Raw genomic sequence first — 11313 nt, forward strand, 5'->3', positions numbered from 1 at the left:
CTGGCTGCCGCATTCTCGATTAGTTGTTGTTTCTGGGTCACCTTCAAAGGGAGCCCCACGTAGAGCGCATTGCAGGCGCATTGGCTGCCTGATTTCATCCCTGTATTTGTTGAATCCTGGCAAGACTTTTGAGGTGAGTAAACCTTATATTTTTATTGTTTAGTTAAACTGAATGAGAGCGATTTCTTGGTTAAGAGGGAATCATAAAAAGGGAGAAGGTAATTCAAGTCTGCCTAAGCATGCTTGGAGGTCATAATTGTTCTCAAAGATTATCCTAAAATGAGTTGTGCATGGAAGGAGATTTTCAGCTCCCCAAAGGGCACTTTGGGTGGAAATCTCAGAGGATGACCATTCCCTCACTGTCTGTCTCCAGGATGAGCATCTTCCTCACTTTGGAAAGGGGCCTTATTGTCCAGAATTGGGTCTGCTTTTCGTGAGCTGAGTGAGTGATCTGAAGAAAAAGGTTCTCTCATGTGCGGGGGACTTTTGGGAATGCACTCTGCACATGCTTGCAAACATTTGGAATCTCCCCAGGTCTGCCACAAAACACCCTCTTGGCTCAAGTGCTGAAATGTATTTTGGGAGCTGATGATAAAAGAAGCCAGCAGCAGCAGGCAGGCAGTGGCTGCCAAGAGGACTATTTATAAGCCCTGAGTCAGGCCTGGGTCCTGCAAGCACACAGCTCTCCAAGGGCAGAAGACCCCCAGCCACTGTCGAAGGCGCTGAAGGAGAGGCGTCTCTCTCAGAGGAAGCTCATGTCAAGGTCCCTCCCCTCCTCGTCTTCCTCCTCCAGGGCCTCCAGGTGGCGTTCCTTGGGGCTGGATGCGGAGCTGAGATGGAGGTGGGAGGGTGCCAAGAGCCAGGTCTCCTGCCAAGGCCCTGGGGCCTCCTGGGGCAGGAGGACCTACAAAGAGCCGCCCTCCGAGTGCAGGGACATGGTGGTCCAGAACGCCCTCTACACGGGGGACCTGGGTGGGGTGCAGAGGCACTTCTCAGAGCGCGCTGAGGTCAACCTGGTCATCCACTCCAAGAGCCAAGATCTGCGCTGGACCAGCCAGAAATGGGGTAAGGGAAGCTGTGGAAGACGGGGAGCAAGCTGGCTTGGAGCATGGAGCTCCATGCAGTGGCGTAGCGTGGGTTGTCAGCACCCGGGGCAAGGCAAGTAATTTGCGCCCCCTAACCCGTGGATTTGCGCCCCCTAACCCCCAGATGTTGCGCCCGGTGCGGCCGGCCCCCCCTGCACCCCCCACGCTACGCCACTGGCTCCATGTGCCCTGGGGGGTCCCTTTTCTATGGTTCTATTAGGCCGCTCAATTGAGAAGTGTAGGCCGAAGGAGCTAACCATCCTTGTAGAGTTGGAAAGGGACCACAGGGCTCATTTAGTCCAACCCCATCTTTTGCCCAACAGGGGACTCGAACCCAGGACCAAGGTAAAGAGTTGTGTTCTCCAGCCTGAGCACCCCAAGGAGCAAGAGTGATGGGGCTGTAGGGAGAAGGGGCCAGTCCCCCACAGGAAGTGGCCCAGGAAACATGATAGATGGCTGGTTTGCAGTCCAGGGGCAAAGGGAGGGGTGGACACTGCAGCCTCCAGACCTCTCCCCCTCCCCCCAGGAGAGGAAGGTAATGAGACCCTTTATAAAATACTTTGTTTATCCTTGACACTTTTGAAACTCTCACACACATAGAGTTTATATATTATTATTATTATTATTATTATTAATAATAATAATAATAATAATAATAATAATAATAATAATAATAATAATTTATTATTTATACCCCACCCATCTGGCAGTTTATTCAGTATGATGATGCAATGTAGGGAATAGTTTTTTTTCCTTTAAAATACGTTGTTTGTCAGTTAAAAATGATTCTTCACAAACAAACCTTTATTCTGGAAACATAACAAGAACTGACCCCTCTCTTTTATACGGTCACTTTAAAAACAAACAAGCAAAAAAACCAACCCCTGTCTCTCCCTGCCTACTTTCAAATTGGCAAAACCAAAGGGGGATTATGAAAGTTGTGCTTGCAGAAAGGTTACAACGTTTTTAGAAGGGGGAAGGGGCAGAATGGGTGGGAGGCTGGGAGCAAAAGGCCGTCCAAGCTACAGCTTTGCAGCTACAGATTGTGGTCATCCCTCATTTTAGGCGGCTTTGTAGATCCTAGAGGTGGAGAGTTGGAAGGGACCCTGAGGGTCATCTAGTCCGACCCCCTGCAATGCAGGAATCTCAACTCAAGCATTCTTTAAAAAGGGGCAGAGGACCAGAGGCAGGGGGCCTCTGAAGGAGACCAGTTGCTGCCCCCCCCGGGGCGTGTCCCGCTTACGGCCTCAGTCGTGGGGAGCTGCTGCCTGGCAGAAGGGCGGAAGGTTTGCTTCCAAGTTAAGGCGCGGAGAGCGCTCCCACCTCCGGCCTGTTCCTCCCGCGCCCGGGCGCGCGCCTCACATGCCGCTGACCCTCCCCGCCAGCTGGGGCTTGCCACCTGCTCCCGCGGCCCTTCCCCCTTTGCAGACGGGTTTCTCGTGCCTTCCTTGTCAAAACACCCCTGCCAGGTAGGCCACCACCGCCGGCCCAGGTTGATCGTGCCAGGGCCCACAGGGCTGGGCTGGTGGGACCGAGCGGGGGCGTTGCGCAGCCCGTCTGGCTAAGCCCGTGGAGATCACCTGCCTTCTCCCCTCGCCCCGCTCCCAGTTTCTGGCGCGGCGCTTCCCCTTTGCACCGGCGCTGCTGCTGAGTCACAAGGGAGCCCCAGAATAGCTCGGGCTGCGACTTGACACCCGGGCACGCAGCCCTCCGTCCCGGGCAGCCCAGCTGCAGCCTCTGTCCCGCCGGAGAAGCCCCGAGGGTCCCGTCCGCCGGGGCCATGGAGCCCATCTCCACGCGCAAGGCCGAGGGCCCGGCGCAGGCCTTCTGGCAGGCGCTCTTGGCGGGCGATGGGTGCGCCATCCTCTGCCTCCTGGGCGACCCCGAAAGCGGAGTGGGCCCCAACTCCGTCTTCGACACCAGCGACCAGGACGAGTGGAAGAACTACCGATTCAACTCCCGCTGGTTGAGTGCGCCCAGAGATCAACGGGGGTGGGGAGAGGCGGGGGTAGGAAAAGCGCCTTGCTGCCCCCAAGGAAAACCTGCCGCAGAGCTTGGGGATCGCTCCTGCGCCCTTCTCGCGCCTGCAGGCTTCCATTGGAGCCTGCTTTCCGCGCGCCATCGTGCGCCTGAGCACGTGCAAAGCGCCCTTGTGTCCGCCGCACGGCCCTTCCTGACCCCGCGTCTCTCCTCCCTTCCACAGGGCTCTGGTCGCTGACCTACGAGCAGGAGCTGACCACCCCGCTGCACATCACGGCCAGCCGCGGCTACCTGGAGTGCCTGCGACACTTACTACTCCGCGGGGCGGACGTGGACCTGGCGCCGGGCGGCCGGACTGCGCTGCACGAGGCGTGCGCGGCGGCCACGACGGACTGCGTGCGGCTCCTGCTCTCCTTCGGCGCTGACCCCCTGGCCGTCTCGGAAGGAGGGCTCCAGCCGCTTCACCTGTGCCGGAGCCCCGCCTCCCTCGAGTGAGTGGCACAGCCCCGACGGGGCGTCTCCTGGGGCGCGTGGCCTGGAAGAGGCGCCCCTCGCTTGGCCCTGGGCTTCGGGCAGGGGAGAAGGGCCGCGTGGGGTGGGGAACACAGCCGTCCTCTCCTGGCTTCCCAGAGAAAGTTCAGTCCTGGGGTCCTGGAAGCAAAGCAATCGACAGAGGGCGCCCCCTGGGCCCAAACGGGGGAAATGCCCGTAGCTGCCGCCCGACCCCAATTTTTCTCCCTGAGCTGCAGGATGCCCCAATACAGGAAACGGAGAATCCCACAAGCGCCTCTCCCTGTCTGAAAAAAAAAACACCACAGTAATAATGATTAATTAACAATTCGCTGCTCTTTCAAGAAAACGGGCACCAGAATGATCGAGGGAACGAGCGACTCCTCTCTGGGGGAAAGTGGCCGCATTTGGGGCGTTTTACTTTAGAGAAAGTGCAAGTAAGAGGGGACAAGATAGCGGTTTATAAAATTATGCGTAGCATGGGGAAAGCGCGTAAAGTTTTTGTCCGCATCTCATAACACGAACTCCGGGGCATCCAGCGAAGCCACATGTTGGACGGCTCAGAAGAGCCTAAAGAAAGTCATTCGTCCGGCGGCAGCGCGTAGTTAGCCTACGGAACTCCCTCCCCCAGGAGGCAGGGATGGCCACCAACTTGGATGGCTTCAAAAGAAGAGTAGACAAATTATTGGAGGAGAAGCTGGAAGCTAGGAGAAAGAGAGAGAGAGAAACTGACCACAGATTACCTGTTGGAGGCGCACACTTTACCCAGGATAAAATCAAACAGACTAATGGGGAGGCGGAGAAAACTCCATTTATTGCAGGAAATACACACTTGATACTAGGACTAAAGAGGATTCAGAGTGGCGCTTGTCTCTGCGATGGAGAGACATCCGAATTGAGATGTCTCCTCCCGGCAGAAGCCGGAAGGAAGGTCCCACGCGAGAACCGCCTGGCTCTGGATCAGGCCAGTGGCCCATCTCGCTGTGCCCAAGCAGATGCCTCTGTTGGGAAGCACCCGAGCAGGATCCGAACACAACTCTCCATCCCGCCGGGCTGTTTCCTTCCAGCAACTTGCATTCAGAGTCAGGCCAGGAAGGAAACTCGAGGAAGGGAAGAAGGGCCTTTCGCCGGCTCCCCTTTCTCACGCCTTCAGGCCAAGCGAAGCGGCATGCCAAACTTTGAGGCCTCTTGCTTCATGTGAGCCGCCCTGAACTTTCCTAAGAGCAAAACAAGCCCCTAGTCTAGGGCAAGTTTGAAAACCCACAACCCCTTTGGGGCACCCAAGAGCCAGGCTTGGCCAGGAGAGCTCAGAGGCTGCCGGAGTAGACCCTGGGGGAGCAGAACCCGGACACAGGCCTGGGGACGGCGGCGGGGGGGGGGACCCAGGAAGGCGCCGCGCGACCCCTCTGCTTCTCCCCGCGCAGGTGCGCTCGGCTGCTGCTGTGCCACGGCGCGCGGGTGAACTGCGTCTCGGAGGAGGAGGAGGACACGCCGCTGCACCTGGCCGCGCGGCGGGGACTGGCGGGCCACGTGCGCCTCTTCCTGAGCTACGGCGCCAGCCTGGAGGCGCGCAACGCCGAGGGGCAGACCCCGCTGAACGCCGCCTGCGCCCAGGCGCACCCTCCGGAGGCGCTGGGCGACTGCTACGAGGTGTGCCGGCAGCTGGTGGAGGCGGGCGCGAGCGTGGACGCCCCCGACGCGGACCGGCAGCGGCCGCTGCACCAGGCCTGCAAGGCCGCCAACCCCCGCGTGGTGGCGCTGCTCCTCGCCCGCGGCGCCAACGTCAACATCATGAGCTACAGCGGCAACACGGCGCTGCACAACATCCTCCAGGTGGCCGCCTACAAGCTGGAGCACCGGCCCGAGCTGGTGGTGCGAGACCTGCTCAACCACGGCGCCGTCCGCGTCTGGCCCGGAGCCCTCCTCAAGGTGCGCGCGGGGTGAGAAGGGTCAGGGGCGCCTCAGGTCCTGGGACGAGGGGGGGGGGCTGGCTGGCTGGCTGCCCCACAAGTCCACGGCTCCTCTGTCTGCTGTGGGGGCGGCAGAGGCGAGGAAGGCGCCGGGACTGTCCAGGGCACTGCATGCGCCTCACCTGACCTCACCTGCCTGGTTTGGCACCTGAGCGGTGGCCTTGGAAGGGGCTGAAGTCTTGCTGGAGTCCCACCAGAGGAACCAATTCCTAGGGGCTGCCCCCTCCAAGTTGGTGGGCAATGCCATTCAAATGCTGTGCGTACATCGCTTCATATGATCGATTATGCAGGGCGGGGCTTACCTGCCCAATCATCCCCCCCAGGTTGGCACCCCAGAACCCCGCAAACGGGCTTAAGAAGGTGAGAGCTTGCTGTATCAGGCCAGTCCAAAGTGCTGTTCTCACTGAGACTGAAAGAGTTGCCTGGGCAAAGGTCCCCCGGGGCCGCTTGCAGAAAACAGCGCCCAATGCTGTCTCAGGTTGCAAGCAAAACAGGCCTTGCAAGACCTTTCAGAGGCCGGCAGAAATTGCAGCCGCCAGCCGTTATAATTACGGCGCTTCCGTCGCTTTGAGACCAGCAGCTGAGTGAAGCTGGAGCTCCAGAGCGCCTAAGAGCACCTGCGGGACGGCCTGCCACTGGGTCCCCCTCCAGGGTAGTGCTTGTGAGCCCCGAAGGACCCCGCCCTCCGCCTGCTCCTGGGAGCTGCAGGGGTGGTTCTGCCAGGGCTGCAAGCGCACCCTACAGGCGGCAGGAAATGCCCAGTGCCCTCTGCTGGGGGGGGGCGAAAGGGGTGTTGTGGGGAGGGAACGGGCCTCTCTTCTCCCCTCTCCGGGCAGAGCCCCCGGCAGCCCCTGCACCTGATCTCGGCCACCTCCCCGCGCAACGGGTTAACCATCTGTCTTAATTCCCAGGCTTGGCAGATTGCTCTCCCCTTTGGGAAAATGCAGGAAAATCAACAATTAACACTAATTAATCTCCTATTAACACCAGATAATGAGGATGGAGCTGCTCCGTGCAGCCGGCTCAGGCGCTGCTTCAGTCCAGTCCCAGAGAGAGGGAAGCCCCGGCTAAGGGGCGCCTCTCAGCCGCCTGAACCCCAGGGAGGTGCCGGGCCATGAGACCCCCGACGTGGGATTTGGCCTAGGGACTAGCGCAGCAGCGAGGGGTGGACCTGGGGCGGAAGCACAACGCCCGCTAGCCCAGGGGCCCCCCAAAGGACCGCCCAGACAGCAGCAGAGGGGCCCCGGGACAGCAAATAGAAGGAGCTGCGTCTCATCTGACGCTTAAGTAATGCAGAAGCCCATGGAAAACATAATTTACAGGGCGGGGGCGGGGAAAGCTAAATGCGCGTTGCCTGCATTGCTACTGAAGTAACGGACATGGGCGCCTAAAGGTCGTTACGCCCGGGGTTTCAGCTCACCTAATGGGGCCATTCCCGTCCAGGCCCTGCTGCGACCAGAAGACAGAGCAGGGCCCGGCAGCGACTGGGCTGGAGAAATCGAGGAAGCTGGCCGTTGCTCCATCTAGCACAGCATCACCTACACTGGCTGGCAGCGACTCTTTCGGGAGCATCTTCTGACTTCAGAAGGCTACCTGGCTGCCGGGGGGCGGGCGGCGGCTCCCAGTCAGGGGCCTCTAGATGGAATGGGTCCCGCTGCTCTCCTAGGTTTACCGAGTCTAGAAGAGCAAAAGTGCGCAGCGCAAAGGAACGACTGGTTCGCGCGCCTCGGCGGGGCCTCCTTGGGCTGTCAGGCTCTGGCGCGGGCCTCTGACTGCTGCCTCCCTTCGTCCCTCCCGTCGCAGGTCTTGCGCCACTGCTGCGCCTCCCCGCGCACTGTCGAGGCCCTCATCAACTGTTACCCGCGCGTGCCCGTCACGGAGGATTGGGCCGAGGCTGTGCCCGCCGAGCTGGTGCAGGTAAGTGCGCGGGATCCTGTGGTGGGGCGCAACAGCAAGAGTGGCTCGACGGGGCCCGTGCTCCTCAAACACAGCGAGATTCCTACCCACCCTACGAAGGGCCCTGGTGTTCCCGCAGGCTTTCCTTGCCCAGCCCTTGCTGGCCGGTGGCAATTGCGCAGAGAAGCACCCTGGGGAGGGGAGCCCCCTCCCCTGCGCGGCTCAGCCCAGCGCCCCCCCCTTTCTGACCGCCTCTCCGCTTCTCTCTTGGCAGCAACACCCGCGCCTCTTCCAGTCGCTCTTCGCCCTGGGCCGGGGTCCGCGCGCCCTGCAGCACTTGGCGCGCTGCGCCATCCGGAGCCACCTGGAGGACCGCCTGATCCGCGCCCTGCCGGAGCTGCCCCTGCCGCCGGCCTTGCGGGACTTCGTGCTGCTCCGCTTCGAAGACGTCCTGTACTAGGCGGGGAGAGGGGCGGGCTGGCTCACTCCCGGAAGTCAGGAGGCGGGGGGGGGCTGGAGTCCGCTCCCCCAGTGCAAAGGCTCCTTGCGGGTCCGTCCCGTCGAAGCGGGAAGCCCAGGCGACCGAGGCAACCGCCTGCAGCTGCTCCAGGCCACCGGCAGAGGGCGCTGGAGGCAGCGCAATGCGCAAGCTAAACTGCCGGGAAACTTTTCCAGAAGTGCAACTTGCCAACGCCGTTTTGGGCTCAGGAACCGGGAGGCTTCCTGACCCGTGGGCGGGGGCTTCGCTAAGGAGCGCTGCGTCGCCCCCTCGCGTGTATTAAATTGGCTTAGACCAATACTGTGGGTAATACGTTGATTTGAGCACCAGCCGCAGATTCGCGTTCTTGAGATGCTGTTTCCCACGTCTCTCCACTGCTCCGGTTTCAATAATTCTTTCCCCCGTCGTTCCCCCTCTTCCCCGATTGCAGGGTTGCCTCCTTTGACGCGGCAGAAGCGCCACCGGGTACACGGGGGCTTCTGAGCCGCCTCCCGAAAGGCGAGGCTCCCCGGAGGGGGGACGCCAGGGGGCGCAGCTCCAGGACTCTGCTCCCAGCCGGAGCGATGACGTCATTCACCGGAGCGCCAGAATAACTGAAGGGACACCCCCCGCGCCCCCCCAAAACACCCCGCTTTGAAGGAGGTGGTCGTGAATGAGGGCACTGTTTGCATTTCTAATTAAACGTTAAATGTTGCATTTCAGCTGACTGAAAATCCTTCAATGTGTTTTATAAGTTGAATATAAGCAGTGATTGATCCTGTTCTTCGGGTCGGGAGGAGTGCATCTGTGGCTGAGCATGCATTCTGGGACTGTACTGGGTGCCTGGCTTAGGGGTTGTGGACTATGAGCCTTTACAAACACGCCACAGGTTGAATCACCAGGTGGAGGGTGTCACGCAAGCTGCACCGGCTGCCGTTCCCTCTTCCGCGCACAACTCCTGAGTCCTGATGGTCTCCTCCGTTTGCACCTGCCCGCCTCAGGGAAATGAGTAGAGGGACCCCTGTGGTCTGAAGAGGCGGGTTGCTAAATCGTCTGACCCGGGATGAGGGAGCTTCTCATGCCAGCTGATTTTCTCTGGCCAGTTAACAGCATAAAGTACAGTTAGAGCCGCAATAAAATAACAATTCGCAGCATACAACCCTTCCAGAAAAAAGCAATAAAGCCAGTTTTACAGGATAACTAAAAATACACAAACGGCGTTTCAGAATATTGGGTAACAGAATATTTGAAAAGCCTGAATCTTTCTTTAAAAAAAAGAAAAGTTTTCCGGGCGCCGAAATTACCTTAAAGAAAGCGCCGTGTGGAGAGAGCATCCCATGCCCACAACTAGGGTGCGCGCGCACTGCCCCACTCTTCTCGCCCCTTGCCTCCTCCCGGCCAGAGCAAGGGGCCCCCCAGGCAGAAGATCACAAGGTTTGGGCAGGTCTAGGAGGGAGAAGGCCACCAACCCACTCGGAGCTTTAAAGGTGGAGACCAGCCCAGCCCCTTCGCTGAGCCTCGAAAGGAACCGGGAGCCGCGCAGGTGACGCAGCGATGTCTGCCTGACTGGCGCCGTCCCAGTTAGCAGCCTCGCGGTCCTGCTTTGGACCAGGGCACCAGGCGGAGTTTTCAGGCCGCTTCCAAAGGCAGGCCCGGCGCTTCCAGAGTGCTGCAATAATCTAAATGGCGGAGAAGGATCCTTGCCAGAACATGAAGCGACGGTGGCCAGGCGATCTCCGTCCTGTTATGGTAGCAGTTGACTCCCAGCCCCTGAGACCCCTGGGACCTGGAGGGATAATGCTGGGGCCGCATGCGCACCCAAACGTCAAGCACCCCCAACGCACACATTGGTTTGAACACCACTCATTGGGGAGGGCGATGAACCAGCGGCGGACGACCTGGCTTCCCTTCGCCTGCAGGGTTACATCTCCTCCAGGGCGTGGCTGCGTCCACCTCGCGGATCCAGAACTCGCAAAGGCTCACCTGAGCAGACGTGGATCTGCAAATCTGGCTGCTGCAGGCGGCAAAGGTCTGCATGGTCGCTCACCTCTCCCTGAACTCCAAACGACAATTTTTTAAAGCGCACGAGCTGCTTTTGGGAAGCCCTCCATGTAGCAGAGGCTAGATGACCACCTGTCACAGATGCTTTAGTTGCGATTCCTGCATTGCAGGGGAGTGGAATGGATGACCTTTGGGGTACCTTGCAACTCTTCATTTCTAGGATTCTATGAAGCCCCCCCCCCACACCCCTGTTCAGCTTCCGGAACATGGCGACAGCTCCCTCCCCGGCCCTGTCACGAGCCCTAATGTCAATAGGAGCAGTCAACTTACTCTCGAGTAAGCCTGAGGGCACCCTCCAGCAGAAAACCACCCACGGGGGGGGGGGATGTGGACCCGCAATCAGGATCCGAGCCCAAGAGCCTTCTCCCGTCCTGTGATTTCCAGCAACTGGTATTCAGAAGCTCGACTGTCTCTGACAGAATAGCGGCCATGAATCTCTCTCACCCTCTTTTGAAGCCATCTAGATTGGTGGCCGTCCTGCGGGAGGGAGTTCCGCAGGTTAACTCTGCGCTGCCTGAATAAACCCTTTCTTTTGTCTGTCCCGAATCTTCCATTATTCAGCTTCACTGAATGCCCACAAGTTACGCGGGAGGGAGAGCAACTTTTATCTGCGCATTTTCTCCGCGCCACGCGCAATTTTATAAAATTCTATTAGGTCGCCGGTCTTGCTTGTCTTTCCTCTAAACTAAAAAGTCCCAAATGCTGCAACCTCATAGGGGAGCTGCCCGTCCCCCCCCCGCACGCCCTTGATCCTCTCAGCTCCTCTTTCTGAGCCTTCTTCTGCACTATCCCTTCTGAGGCGGGGCGTCCAGAACTGTGCGCAGGACTCCAAATACGGTCGCACCATAAATTGGTACGAGGGCCTTATGACATCGTCCATTTTCCATTCCTTTCCTAATGATCCCTAGATCCCACGGAATGATTTCCTTCTTCATTGCCGCCACACACCGGGTCCACATTTTAATAGAGCAATCCGCGAGGACCCCAAAGTCTTCTTCCTGGTCCGGCACCCCCAGTTCAGACCTCATGAGCTTGTAGGTGTAAGAATAATAATATTTTCGCCAACATGCATCACTTTACACTTGTATACGTGGAATTGCGTCTGCCATTTTATTGCCCATTCACTCAGTTTGAAAAGGTCTTTTTGGAGTTCTCCCGTTGTTTCAATGAACCTGAGAGATTTAATATCATCAGAAAACTTGCCCGCCTCACGCCCTTGAATGAGGCAGAAGGTGTCAGATTTGGCCTTAGAACTGGCGCGGCGCCTGAGCTTGGTGCAAAGAGGCGCTAGAGGCTCTCAGGACTTTTCCCTGCCGTTTCACGCGTGTGTTAA

At 58.9% G+C, this 11313-nt stretch overlaps 1 protein-coding gene across 3 annotated transcripts; it reads left to right on the forward strand.

Annotated features, from left to right (window-relative positions):
• The first annotated feature begins 696 nt into the window (after window positions 1–696).
• On the forward strand, window positions 697–7949 carry ASB10 (ankyrin repeat and SOCS box containing 10). Of its 3 annotated transcripts, none has more exons than XM_081164221.1 (5): window positions 697–1065; window positions 3289–3556; window positions 5000–5504; window positions 7349–7462; window positions 7716–7949. In XM_081164221.1, the coding sequence occupies exons 1-5, from the start codon at window positions 756–758 to the stop codon at window positions 7899–7901; spliced, it is 1383 nt and encodes a 460-aa protein (XP_081020347.1). In that variant the 5' UTR covers window positions 697–755; the 3' UTR covers window positions 7902–7949. The 3 variants fall into 3 exon arrangements, with proteins under 3 accessions (XP_081020347.1, XP_081020348.1, XP_081020349.1); XM_081164222.1 differs by lacking the exon at window positions 697–1065 and adding an exon at window positions 2723–3055; XM_081164223.1 differs by lacking the exon at window positions 697–1065 and adding an exon at window positions 2783–3050.
• The last annotated feature ends 3364 nt before the right edge of the window (window positions 7950–11313 follow it).

Source organism: Podarcis bocagei, assembly GCF_964188305.1.
Source record: "Podarcis bocagei genome assembly, chromosome: 12".
In the NCBI taxonomy this organism is placed as follows: Eukaryota; Metazoa; Chordata; class Lepidosauria; order Squamata; family Lacertidae; genus Podarcis; species Podarcis bocagei.

What these genes read in the sequence shown, in the direction of transcription:
- ASB10 (XM_081164221.1), top strand. Translation starts at nt 756, where the DNA reads ATGTCAAGGTCCCTCCCCTCCTCGTCTTCCTCCTCCAGGGCCTCCAGG. An exon ending in CGGAGCCCCGCCTCCCTCGA is followed by an intron (nt 3,557 to 4,999) that starts GTGAGTGGCACA and finishes CTCCCCGCGCAG; the next exon opens with GTGCGCTCGGCTGCTGCTGT. An exon ending in TGCCCGCCGAGCTGGTGCAG is followed by an intron (nt 7,463 to 7,715) that starts GTAAGTGCGCGG and finishes CTCTCTTGGCAG; the next exon opens with CAACACCCGCGCCTCTTCCA.